This window comes from Augochlora pura, chromosome 1 (assembly GCF_028453695.1).
Source record: "Augochlora pura isolate Apur16 chromosome 1, APUR_v2.2.1, whole genome shotgun sequence".
Classification (NCBI taxonomy): domain Eukaryota; kingdom Metazoa; phylum Arthropoda; class Insecta; order Hymenoptera; family Halictidae; genus Augochlora; species Augochlora pura.
In genome coordinates, this window is record NC_135772.1 from 9,412,425 (window position 1) to 9,426,809 (window position 14,385).

At 32.8% G+C, this 14,385-nt stretch overlaps 2 protein-coding genes across 3 annotated transcripts; both read right to left on the minus strand.

The window, feature by feature from the left end:
- Window positions 1-63: 63 nt before the first annotated feature.
- On the minus strand, window positions 64-9,528 carry LOC144470207 (uncharacterized). Of its 2 annotated transcripts, none has more exons than XM_078181239.1 (5): window positions 8,397-9,528; window positions 6,121-6,280; window positions 5,922-6,049; window positions 2,290-2,379; window positions 64-1,877 (listed from the first exon to the last, which is right to left on the minus strand). In XM_078181239.1, exons 1-5 carry the CDS (start codon window positions 8,452-8,454, stop codon window positions 1,789-1,791), a joined length of 525 nt encoding a protein of 174 aa, XP_078037365.1. In that variant the 5' UTR covers window positions 8,455-9,528; the 3' UTR covers window positions 64-1,788. The 2 variants fall into 2 exon arrangements, with proteins under 2 accessions (XP_078037365.1, XP_078037287.1); XM_078181161.1 differs by having other exon boundaries at window positions 64-1,880.
- Window positions 9,529-9,778: 250 nt separating this feature from the next.
- On the minus strand, window positions 9,779-12,106 carry Sturkopf (lipid droplet associated hydrolase sturkopf). Its single transcript, XM_078180948.1, has 4 exons — window positions 11,864-12,106; window positions 11,298-11,617; window positions 11,037-11,228; window positions 9,779-10,960 (listed from the first exon to the last, which is right to left on the minus strand). Exons 2-4 carry the CDS (start codon window positions 11,601-11,603, stop codon window positions 10,535-10,537), a joined length of 924 nt encoding a protein of 307 aa, XP_078037074.1. The 5' UTR covers window positions 11,604-11,617; window positions 11,864-12,106; the 3' UTR covers window positions 9,779-10,534.
- Window positions 12,107-14,385: the final 2,279 nt, after the last annotated feature.

A 14,385-nucleotide genomic window follows, 5' to 3' on the forward strand; every position in this document is an offset into this window, starting at 1 on the left:
TGATGCATACGATTAGATTGTAAGTAATGTACACTGTTATTGATAACATAATACTTTTATTGTTTTCTTATGGTACAGTAGACGGTACAATAATACCCTTGTTTGAGTATCACGTTTGAACGTCTCAATAGAATTCTATAATTATAATTTGATCTTCAAGTATCAACAACACATTTTATTCAATAGGAGTGAAACGTACATATTACTTCACTGGTGAAAAATAAATGATATGTATTTATTTATAAAAAAGTGAAAAGTATAATAATGATCAGTAAACTTTAGTCTCTGATAGGTAGGAAGACGAATAAATTGCCACAGTGTACATGGTGTGACTTTTAACACTTTACCGACCGGTCATTCGACCATAAACATTCTTATATTGTCATAGTATTAGCATTAAACAATATTTATTTTATCTATTTTATTTATCGTGAGAGGTATTTAATATTTAAAAAATTATACAATAACTCAGTAATAGATAGCAAATTATTGGTCGTCACATGACAACCGATTCACAGGCTACCAGTGGGGGTAAAAAACCGATTTATAGGCTGCCGATCGGTAAAGCGTTAAAACAGATTATTTTGATTAGTTTGATTACGTTTAGAAATAGAAAAAAATGCATCAGCTCAAAAGTTTGTTTGGTTTAAAGACGTTCACTATCAGATTAATTGATTTTTGGTAGACAGAGTAACAAAAAATATGCGAAGACCGATCTCATTTCTGAAAATGAATTATATTCATTTTTATTTACTTTGAATGAATATGATTGCAAATGTTTAAACTGATAACCTTAAGTATAATTAATAAAGAGATTGGCACAATACACCTCTTCTATTGCAAAATCAGCCAATTAGTACAGTTTGTTTTAAATGGATCCATTTATATATATGTAATTCCTGATTTCTCTTAGACAGTATACATAGAAATATAGTACACGCGCATTTCTTTTGCATACGATTTTTAAAATTCATAATTCTGACATTTTTGATTAAGTAATTTATGAAATGAATAAAACTAGAATCGTGTAGTTATTCGAAAAATTCGAGCGGTAACAAAATGTATATTAAAATATCAGTTTTCCCGTGTTTTCCGTTAGAACTACAAAACCATACAAATGAGCAGTCCTGTCAAATGATTTGTTCCATATGATGTGATGAACACGTATTAACGAAATAAATCGCACTTTCTAACACCTCTTCAGAACGACTCCATTAAGCCTCAACATCAGAAAAGTTGCAAGTAAAATATGAAGGATGGCTATGCATTATAAGGTTTCCGGTATTGCTTGGTCCGACGGTACTCGGGCTTGAGAATTGGAATATCCACTCAATTTAGATCAAAATAGTGAGATGCTCGGTTTATAAATTCAAGCTAAGCCAGGTGAACGCGTTCCGTAGCAGAATATTTAAGACTTATTATTTGAAAGGCTGAGAACAATCACAAAACATGGAGATTCTGATCAAATAGATTAAAATAATATATTAACCATTTTTGAATTGCGTTCACTTAATCTTTTCATGGTAGACATTCGTAGTTAGTTATAACGAAATAGGGGCTAACTTAAGGAATTAATGAATACTGATAAATGAATGTTGCGTTTCCTTTAAATCAACTTCTGTTGTTCGGGGCTCGATTATGGATCATCTATCACAAAAGTGTTAATCATCGTATTAGTTGATAAGGATTTTTGAGCGTAACGACTGATATGACGATCGAATATCAACTGACGGACATTGTGCTAGAAAAAATGGAACTTTCTTTTGATACTGGCATTGTTCGATGTTATTATTGACCAGATATACTGGTTACAGGTACATAACCGGTGTTATACGGTGGCGGTTTTGCATATTCGTTCGTGGTTGCCGATGCTGGAGCTGCTGAAAGAGGTAAATTCGATTACAGTTATTCTCAATAACCAACAAACCGTATCATCATGTTATTCATGACATGAATAATTAAAGAGTAATTGAATCTCTTACCCTCTAAGAACATTTCAACATTTTTTTCCATCGACTCGGAGATCGAAGATAAACTTGCAAGTTTATATCTAGCGCAGAAGAATATGAAAGAAATACCTAGAATACCTATCGAAATATAACTGAAATTTCTAGATGTAGGTATGTTGCTCCCGTAAAATTATTTATTGCGGAGGCTCAACAATATTTATATCTGCCTAGCCGAAGATCCGAGTGGTTGGACAAAATGTAGAATGTTTACTACTGGTATTTTGAGAATCTTTCTTTTTTTTCATTACGTTTATCGTGACATAACATTTGTAATAATCACCTGACACCGTTGAATTTATAACGTAGCCTGATTGCGGTAGAACATTCGCGGGAGTGTGAATTACTTGTACGACACGAGGTACTTGTAGGTCTGAAACAAATATTCCCAAAAATGAGACTTTAATCAGTTGCATTGCATACTAGCGAATTTACTAGAAATCCTGGACAAAATTAATATATATGTTTAAATTTTGGTAATATTACGAATTCTTATTTTGTAAACGTCTTTTTCTGGAGTGAGAGTAATTGATAAAACTACTATTTATACGGAAGCAAACATAATACACATTAATATTCCGTACTTTTATTTGCAGCAGCTCGAATATTTATTTTATAGAAATAAAGACATTAACAAGATTTTTTTTGGAAAATACATTACAATACTGTCGTGAAATCTAGAGAATATATTTTACGAAGTTAACTTTAAGCAAACATATCTTTAAAGCAATTGTAATCTCTGTCTTCAAACTGTAAATGCGTAACATGTATTATAAACCAACAACAATAAATAGATTTAAAGGAATCAACATTTTCGTCTTGATCTATGACCAGGTATTCGATATTTTTCGCCAATATGCGTCTCTCGAGATTTTTAACATCATATTTGAGCAAAAGCAACAAGCTCCAACGTAATCTGTAAACATTCTCGATTACAGAGAATAATGCATGACCCTGTAATACAATAATATCGGCCAGTTTCGTGAATTCTTTGCAAGAGGTTGCTTAAAAATACACTAATTCATACCATTAAAAGAAACGCATCGTTTATAGGGGATGTTTCAGGAAGTAGGTCGATATTTTTTATCACGGGCTAACGTACCGTTTTATTTCTATATAAACAGGCCACAGCGGCGCGCTATTAATAACGTAACTGTAAGACGGAATACTATTTTTAACGTTTTAATGAGAAGGAAAGTGTTTGTTCATAATGGAAAACCAAAATGTTATTTATTGTGCAAACGATACAATAGAAAGCCCTTATCTATACCTTAAAACTTGTTCCACGCGAATCTTATATATATTTATGTAATATATCTGGATATGTAGAACAATGCGTTGCCATGATCCTAACAAAAATATAATTCTTCACTTTTACATAAATAGTTCTCGTCTATATAAAACTCTTCTCATGGAATGTTTATCGTCTCTTATCTCTATATATATGTATATATATATATTATAAAGTATATTCTTTTGAGCATTGACAGATTCGTTATTTCCCTATTATTTGTTGACAATATTTAAATAACATTCTTGATCGCAGTGTGCGTTGTGTCAGTGTATATTGGATGACAACAGTCATCCCTTTTGAAAATGTTCAATGCGAAATTGTGCCAGGACCTCATTCGAAATTGTCAAGAATTAAAAATCCTCCAATGATGATGTGAATTAAATTCATGGCGGTGTAAACATATCATACAAGACAGTCATCTACTTTTAGTACTTTGAAACCTCGCATATAACTTTTTGTGAGATTGACGAGAAAATCATTACACAACACTAAGTTCGTTTCACAGAATACAACTACCTTCTACACTAATACTACTTCGAGAGCAGACTCCCAGTACACTATGTGTTTTCTGCAAAATTGGCATTCTTATAACAATCAAATTATAGGAGAATGTATTGTGTTAACACTTTATCGACCGGTCGTAAAAATTTAGCTTTAATGTTAAGTTTTCGTTTCTATTTTGATCTTATTTATTTTATTAATCGTGAGTGATGTGTAAATTTTAGAAAATTATATAGCAATATTGAAGCTTACAGTAGTACAAACTATCACGTTTATCTTAATAATTAATATTAAATTATTGGTTACCATGGTAACCAATTTATAGGCTACCGGTCGGTAAAGTGTTAATATATTACGCGCGTATGCGATAACGCAAACATTTGTGAACTTTCTATGTTGTAATCTAAACTAGGTCTTGTAAACCAAGGCTCGAAATTATTCAGCAGATTCTGAATCCCGTCGCACGATTTGCTCCTCGATAGTCACCTAAATAGCACACATGTATAAAGCAACAGGCATGCACGCCTGAAGTGCTCCGTGTTGAAAGAGCCAACCACAGTGTGCGAAACACGTGACGCAAGCTAAGAGGCGTATCCCTCGCGATCGTCATATCACGTGCTGGTTAATTCCGAGTCCTATTGTAGACGAAAAAGACTAAATGTTCGTATGGACGAAAAAAATGTTTATCTTTACTGAGGTAGATACAATTTGTAATTGTTAATCACAATATAAACACCCCTTTGCGATAAAGTAAATTCTTCAGAAACTAAAAAGAATATTTAATTAAATACTACTTATAAACATCCCACAAAATAGAAAAGCTACTTCATAGCATAAAATATTAATAAAAACAATCTTGTATGTTTCTGTCATAGATTTGATGAGTATGAGATTTAAAAGAGCGTGTTATAAAGCTCCCAGCAAATGTTTGTCTTTCGCATAATACGACATTGGCCACTTCAAGTCATAATTCCGGGAAACTTCTGATTGCTCATAACGTGAAAACGACGCTGCTATCGCATTTCCGTTGCATTTAATATCTGGCAAATAGTCGCAATAAAACTTACCCATGAAGTTTTTTTTTTTATTTTTCTAGCGAATATCTTGTATAGTAATAGTAAAACTTATAGTAGCGAAAATGGAAGATACATATCATTGTGCATGTATACGTAGAGACGCGAGGTATCAATCAATATTTAAAAAAAAAAATTCATGTACCTCAAGGTACAATCACGGGGAATATTGTGTGCAAAATAATGTCGGAGAGTGGAGGAAGCGATGAAATGTAACAAACCTTACATGCTCTGTCAAGTTATATGATTAAGAAATTAAAAAAAAAAATAAAAAGAGTGTACATTCTATGTAGTATTTAGAAGTTACATATACATATAGTGTTCATGATGTGTTATGGGAGATACTACAACTAATATTTTACATTGTGTCAAACTACAACAATGATTACACTTCTCAACTTATATTTGGAGCTATCACTTTTGTTAAGCTTTTCTAACGGATAATTTATCAATCTTCTTTAATTATCTTGCGTAATTTTCTAGAAAATCATTTTTGAAGAAAGTACGCCAATTTTTAACTTTGTAGATATTTCGTGGTTACACCTATGCAATTTCATCTTGCATTTTACTATTCTTGTAGAATCTATTAAACCAAATGAGATAGTTTAAAAGTATAGAAATTAAATTTTTTAAAAAATAGCAACACATGTTTAAACCCCTGTGCTACTCGTTATATAGTATTACTTATTATTGAGATTGTTCATTATGTTTTATAACGAATGTTACAACGCGTGCATTCCAAAGCAGACGTTCATAACTTTGATCAAGATATAGTCACCGTAATTGCACCGCATTTACTTTATAAAAACGTAAACATAATTAAGTATTTTACACTTTTTTCAAAATTGATTTTCTCGAACATTATATTTGAAGTTGATAGAAAATGGAGATCCGCACTAAGCTCATGGAAATCTATCAAAAAAGCGTATTCAAAGTTGCGACTCTGAAATAAAAGTGAAAGTACGTTGTTCAGTGTTATTGAAAAGTTTTTCGATATTAATACAGAAACGATATAGTCGAGATGAAATCAACTAGGAAAATACTCACGTCCGTAAACTGTTCCCTGATGATTACGTCTACGGTATCGTCGACAACAGATACAGCACACGCACGATATGCAGAAAATTATCAGCCCTACAACTATTACACCCACGACGACCACGGTGGCAGCGGACCTGCAAAAAGCAACGAAAATTTTCATTCTTGCAGTAAATTTGCTGTTCCGTCGATCAGCTTTTTTTCTTACCAAGTGGTTGTATAAGCGAACTCGTAAGCATCGCAACAATAGACCTTACTACTCTCGATATTGAAGCAACAGTACTCTTTATCCTTTGACTCGAACAGACCTGGACATGACTCGATGAAACTTTGTATAATGTTCCGTTCTCCAATCGAACACTGCATTCCTGAAAAAAGATGAACGTAAATTGGAATTTTATTATTATAATTTTCATCGTATTTTTCATACACATAAACTATCGTGTCCTAGTTTAATATTTACTCAAATAACGCAAATAATTTAACGATTACGATCACGAGTTTAACGCTTTCTGAATTTTATCTGGAACGTAACTTTACTTAACGGAAGTAATTTATAAAGTATCTTGTTGGTATAACACTTTTCGGCTTCGTTCCCAAAAAGTTCTCTTCTGAAAACGATCACATATATCGATTCAAGCCGATACCGCATTGCATTTTACTCTCTAATATCTCATTCGGGTGTAAAATAATTCGGCGCTTCTCCGTAAATACTCCATTCAGGGCAACCTCAGAATGAGATGCATTAACAACCGATCACTTTTCGTTATACTCAAGGGAATTCAATCGGCTACAGTTCAGTAAATGCAAACGATAGGCTTACAGTTTCGTAGCCCCATGATACATTGTTTCTACTTGTGGCAGCACGAATATTCACCATTCTATTCGCCACTGAATAAAGAATAGTTATAGGAACACCATCTGAGGCATAAATCTGAATTCTACAGTATGAACAATTCAAGTCCATTATTTTTAGAAATAGGAATACATTCGCGAAAAATATTCCCGAGGAGGTCACGTGTTTTCGATTTGATCTATCCATTAATTTGCATCAATTTTTATATCAATATCCAAAAACCACGGAAGTAAATTCTTCTTCGTAAATAGTACAATTCCTGCAGATTTTTATTTTCTTAAATAATTATAGATTCATTTATATTCAAGGTATAAGAATGTGCACTAAACCATGAAGTCTAACGACGTAGAAAATTTTGTACATCGACAGAAGTGTTAACAGTAATGAGTCTTAAATTAAGCAAAAGAGCGTAATAATTAAAATACCCATTTGAAAAATATTGTTTAAAGTATTTAATGTATCGAATTATTACAATTGAAGCTAAGCAACTTTAAGAGAAATCGGAACCATAATTATTCAAATATTCAGGAGTATCTATTATGTATAAACTATGCGAGCCCTTGCATTGCAACTCAAGCATTAACTCGAATCTTATCGTTGCTCCCTTAGCGACAACGTCCGGCCGAATGACTCAGTTTTCGATAACAGTTGAAAATCCGTGCTTGTTAGTTTTGTTATTTTTATTACTTATATCGCATCGGTTTTATTTAAGTTTTTAAATATGTTCTCTTTTTTTTAAGATGTAAATTTCTTTCATGTTTCAAATTGTTTAACGAAATAATGTACAAAGCATAAGTGATATCATATCTTATGAATTCTAGCTTGATTGCAATTATTATTTTTAATGCAATTTACTTTGTTAGACATAACTAGCTTAATAATGCACATTTATTATTAATAACTTGAAAAATACTCATATATACATTTCGTGTTCTCAAGACTGTCCCAGACATACTAAATTCTTATTGCTAAATCTAATAAAAACAATTATTATCTCGAATTCATGACCAAAAATGAAGAGATTGTATAAAACTGTTGATATTGTGGGTTAAAATTGACCCGAGCTCCACTGTCCAAAGCTTATGTGCACTAGCATTAATCTAAATATTTGCGAAAGTAGCTGTATGTAGCAACTATGTAGTTTCTATCATTAGATTATAATACTACTTATTAATGATAGATCAAGATCATTTTCCATGCTTTAATGTTTGCCACATTAAATTCACGCGAAACTAATATTTGCTAAGGTGTATAGATAAAGTGTAATAAAATATGTTTAAATAATTATGTTGGCATCTAATGTAAATTGTCTATACTATTATACATATACACATCATGTACACACACTACAAGTATATATCTATATATATTACTGTTGAAAATATAATTCATTTGTTCGCAATCAAATTTCGTTTTGTGCAAGCGGATATTTCTTTGTCACTGATTTAGCATATCAATTTCTGCGAATAGGAACAAAGAAAGAAACTCGTGAACCGCTTCGATATATCAATCAAAGTTCACATACTACTGTGTGTATTTATTACCGTATTAATGAATCACGATTAATGGCACAAAAAGTTACTGTTCGCATATAGTTCTGAGTTAATCATAATAAATGCTGCACTCACCGTAAGTTAATCCCGCGTTGATTGAAATAAACAGTATCAAGGTGGTGGCTTGCAACATGTTGAAGGATTTCAATGTAAAAAAAACTCAGTCCAGTTTTCAAAAAAATTTGCTACGAAACTCGACTATAATAAGAAATTTTGTGCTTTATTTAACGGCTAGGCTATCGACAAATATCTCGACGTTCAGAGGCTTCCACTTTGCATGAAGACGAACACTGCAAACTGTAAGTTCCACACTATCAAATGTTACCACAAATACAAGTATGACTCAAAAGATATCAGATTTGTCATTCTAGATCGTTGCGACACCTTGTGGATCGACTTCATAACTATAGTTCTATTGCCGCTTGGTACATACTGCATTTGAATGGTGGATCAATATCAAATTATTTCGTACACACAGAAATATTTAGATGATCGCAAAACATTATTAATTCGTATTTGCAATAAAACAAGGGTCTCACATCCTCTCGTTTGAATGTTGAATTGTTGTTTGTGACTGCGTAATATATGTCGTAATTGTTACTTTGACCGGAAGATACAACAAAATGAGCGATACAATATTCTTGTCACGGATTATATATTTACAAACAAGGTATTCGATACAGATTACTATCAATTGGTTTATTTCCAGTTTATGAATAAATATATCAGTAGTACGAAGTAAATCAACAAATGTAAGTTTTGTTGGTAATCGAAATATTAACTTAATTTTAAGGAAATTTTTTCTGGACGTTTGGGAAAAATTTTTGAAATACAAAAGATTTGTATGACAGTAGACAGATCTGTATGACAGAGTTTTTATTAGCATATGTATCAAATAAAATCAATCGTTATACTTGTTATATTGTAAAAAATCTAACTGGCAGCCACAAAATTAAAATGCAACGCAATATGTATATTTAAATTTCAACGCAGGTTATGGTCATGTGATGATGATGCCACCGAGTTGTTACAATTCCATTTTGACACTGATTTTGAAACTTATTAATGAGAAAGCCCATTACATAGAAGATATACAATATTATGTATTCTATATCATTTTCTTATTACAGAAAATTGTAAATCGATAGATATATACAGAACTACATGTTTATATGCACGTTGATACATTTTCGTATAAATGTACTATATTTAACCCTTTGCACTCGAGTGGTGACTCTGAGGCACCGCTCAAATTTTTCTATCACGTTTTGAAATAATCTTTGTAGTAGTAAAGTTTGGATTTAAAAAATTGTTATAAGTGGAATTGTTAGTACGAATCACAATAATCAATTACGTGTGCATAAAATGCGCTTTATAATATAAAATGGAGATACTATAAGCCTTGGAAATAATTTTAGATTTACAGTTAAAATGGCTTCGAGTGCAAAGGGTTAATATAACCAAAATAAAGAAACAAAGTTATGAGTCCTACTCCTGCACGGTTCGGGCCGCATCTTGATCAGTCAGCGAGAGAGGGAACAAAAATTGCTTTGATCTGATTGACTCTCGATTTATTGCGGATGGAATGCATAATAAAATGTTGCGGCTACAGCCGTTTACTTTGGGAAAAAAAAAAGTGTGCAGGAGTAGGATCCAGTATATATTTATTGATAGTAACTATTACTCCTTGTAATTGCTTAACTCCTGCACGTTTTCCGATTGTAACTGGCTCAGTTAGCGAGAATGAGGATAGAAATTGCTTTATTCCAATTGGTTAATGATTCTCTATCGAGACAACTTCACTTCGTACAGTTAGATTCGCAGCAAAATGGTGGGGATAGAAGCACTATCTTAGGGAGGAAGAAAAACGTGCAGGAGTGAAGTGTACGTATGTAGTCTGGTATAATTGTGGTTAGATTGGCAGTTATTACGATGAATGGTGTAGCTTTTGAAAAAAAACTACATACTATCTCGAAAGTTACCATATTTTACGAAATATATACCTCACTAAACCATTACTGAAGCTTAGTATTATAAATTAATAACTTACTTCTTCAACTTTCAAAGCCACAACTTTTAAGCGTTTAGTTTAAAATTTTCTTCTATTGTCATGTCTTGTTAACGAAAATATTTATGTTTTGGTTAAAGAAGATTAATAAATTAGTAGCAATTTCAAAATATAGTACACAAATTTTCATAAATGGTAAAGTTGACTATAAGTAATCGTTAATTGAAACTCCTACAATGTAGCCCATTTCTTTAGCATATTTTAATACAAAACTATGATGATAACCATGCTTACAGAATTCTGCGACTATGTCAGGATGTCTAGATTTCATACTTGTGTAATATTCGACTGGTGTCCAACCATCGCAATTCCCATAATAGAACCATAACTTACCGGCGTGCTGCGAAAGTACATCATCATCTCTTTCCCTTACAATTTGCATCTCTTCATGTGCCATTTTGAGTACTTTCCTTAAACTTTGAGGATTTACTAGTTGATGTACTGCTTTATTACATTTTTTGGGAACACTAAAGAGAGGTGCACAAATATGTATTAAGAAGTGTTGTAAACACAACGGCAAACATGAAAGAATCCAACAAAGAAAAACTAGAAGAGGTGCAATATGCCATATCTGAAAAGAAATTAGTTTATATTTTTTGTGCTTTATGTTGTACAAGTCATAATATGATTGCACGAGAAGAACTTACGAATCTATTGAAAAATTTTCCATTAGGACTAGCAGACATGCGCTCAATAGTTGGAAACAACAAATAACATTTTTTTATCCTCTTGGATATAGATTCATCCTTTAACATTTGTAATATCATCCAACTTCCTATTGAATGGCCAATAAGATGTATGTTTACATCTTCTGATATATACTTTTTTATAAAACTTTTCTGTCATTATGACAATATATTAGGATATTAAGTTCTTGATATGAAAAAATATGAAGTATGAATAAGTACCTTGTGTTCCACCTGTGCCATTAAACTATAATTGTTATGCCAAGTTGAATCACTTGGCATAGTGCATGACAAATTCTCTGGTGGTTGTACATGTCCGGAGTGTCCAACTAACCAAATAGGTGTTTCAGTAGGCAATCTCGCTTTCAGAGAATTAATAAATCCCCTATAGAATTCGGGAATTCCTGGGTTCCCTGGTATAATTACCACAACATCCTTTTTACCAAGTCCTGAAAGGTCACTTTCTATCCAGCAACCTTCTGCGATGACTAGGGTAGGCACATCGTTTAATGTTAACATAGCATCCATCGTGTTTTCTCTTTCTGTAATAAATGATTTATAATATAGGAAATATGTCACAGCAATCAAACTTTTCCGTTATATAATAAAATATCTTAAATACTAAGTTTTCCCATAAACATAATTACTACAAAATCGAGTAAATTTAATTTGTAGAGAAAGAGAATTACATAGAGTAAACACATGGTAAATTCAAGTTAACAAGCAAATGATTTTGAATATATTATATCGATATATTATAGTATAGTAGAACAGATACGATAACTTACATACGAAATTACTGTTGATAAACGTAACGTTTTTTTAACTAAATAGACTGTATTTCCATAACCTACTTAACGCTACTGTCACAAGAGATTACATTGCCACTGACATTTTTCAAGAACTAATTTCTACTGCGCACGCAGTAGGAAGTAGGACATCGTGAATTGTATGCAAATGTAGGGTATACATATGAATATGTAGTCCTACAACTTTGCGATATTTTAATTCTCCGCATTCGATTATGAAGATTTCACTGAAAATAAAAAAAGTAAACGCTTCGTCTGATAATGTGTGAACGGATAAAATTGAACGTGAAATAACTTCTATCTATTCATATTTTTAAAAATTGTTAACATTTAGCAAAGTTGTGATAATATTGACGATTTCGATTATCGATATCTTCCCAACGTTTGAATTTAACAAATCTTTTAATGATTTTATTTATGGTTCATATAAGCATACTACGTAAATTTTCGATCTCTGTCAATTTTTAATAAAATTTTAAAATTTGAATAGAGATACAATTTATATTCCTTTAAATCAAAACGCGATATGGATCAGTTGGAAAAGCATTAATCTGCAGATTTAACGAGCCCAATTGGAATTCAGATGTCGATAGACTTTTTATTTTTTCCATAATTTTCTGCATATAAAACATTGGTTTCGACTAAATAGATAAATTTACTTGAGATTCAATTATAGTCTTAGTTGTAGCCTACATTCTGTAATCTTAAACTTAATTTAGTGTTCTGTATTATGTAGAAAACCAATACAAAATATTCAGTAATTTCTGTTTAATTAATAAAAATTGAATTTGACATCTGTAGATTAACTTTATACATTTATAGTATAGATTTTAATGAGAATACATTGAATCATCACACCAATTTTTATCGATGAGAAATCAAGACTCTTAAAAAGTGTGTCTTGGGTAAGGTACGAAGTAGATGTGGTACGTCACTGTCCGCGCTCATACAGTCATGTGGCGTTATTGACGGATTTTGAATTGTTAATAATTTAAAAATTAAACTCCCAGTAGAATCTCATCACTCATAATTTGCTGGTTATTTTCATCCCAAGTTTAATTGATAACATGTTGTTATATAGTAAAGAATAACGAAAATGTTCAAAGCAAAAGTAGTGAAGGTGTAAAAAATGGTGGGGAACATCATCTTCACATTAAATCAGGAGTTATTTGATAATATGTATCGTTCACTTTTTCATTGCTGATGTGATAACGTGTTTCGTTTCAATTATCTGATGCTACGTAACAGATGAGGTGTTCATTGATCTGTTATCTAAAATACGATTTTTCATATAAATACAACGAATTCTTCCAATTTTTATGTACTCTACTAATCTTTTTCCTAATAGTTTGATTAATTCGTATAAAATGGCCTTTTACCTGCAACATTTTTAAAATGAGCTTAAAACAGAACAACCAAGCGCAATACCACACACCGCGAATAATGAATCTAACTAACAAAAATGGAACTAGAAGAAATAACTAAATTCGATATATGTATGTAATATGTATTTGATACATATGTCATGATCTTTCTACAATTTTATTCGGAGTGTCCATGAAATAGTTTAGAAATAAGCGCAGCTTATCGACTCGATGCAGCAAAAATTGGCGCAATGTTTCAAATATCTAGCGACTTTGATGTCGATATACGAAATCCGATTTAATACCAGATTAGCATTAGTGCGCTGTCATCGGCATAAAAGCGTCGTGCCGGCCAGACAGTACGACCGGGCCCACGTTAAGATATAAATAAAGCATCGGAGCGGAGATGCGTGCATGTTGGATCTCGATAGGCGGCAGGTGGCGTCGGGACCGCCATTTTGGTAGCTTCTCTGGTAGCAGCGTTATTTCTCACGGTAGCCGTCGTGATAGTGGGTCCAGAAGAAACAAACAAGTGGAAGAGAGGGACAAGAACTCACCGATAGGAGCAACAAAGAAGAGAACACGGAAAGGTACAACTGGCCAAGACAGCATGTAAGAAAGAGAGAGGACGGTGGAGCAAGGAGAGTGAACAACGGAGAGAGAAATGAGAGAGTGAGAGAGAGAGAGAGAGAGAGAGAGAGAGAGAGAGAGAGAGAGAGAGTCGCGTTAAGTCTATATACTAGCGACTCTGGCTGGTAAAAAGATGGCGGAGGGGTAATTCGAACGGGCGTTATACGGTGACCCGTTGATCGCGCATGCGCGAATCATGGGTGGATTGACTGCGATGGTGTCGGAAGGCGGAGCGACATCTAGAACCGACTCGTACCGGGTGGTATATACCGCATCACTGTCAGCAAAAACCGCATGAAATGGCACCACTTGCGTCTCCATCGTACTGATGCGGGAGGGAGTTTTGGTTGGTCGCGGGCTGGCAGAAATGCAAGCACTCAAAATGCCACAAGGGTCCAAGAGAAAACGCCATACTGACGATCACGCGTACATAATCTAGTCAGAAGTAATCGGATCCTCGTATATACGATGCCGCCAAATTTTGTTTCTCTTAATCTTCCTAACTTT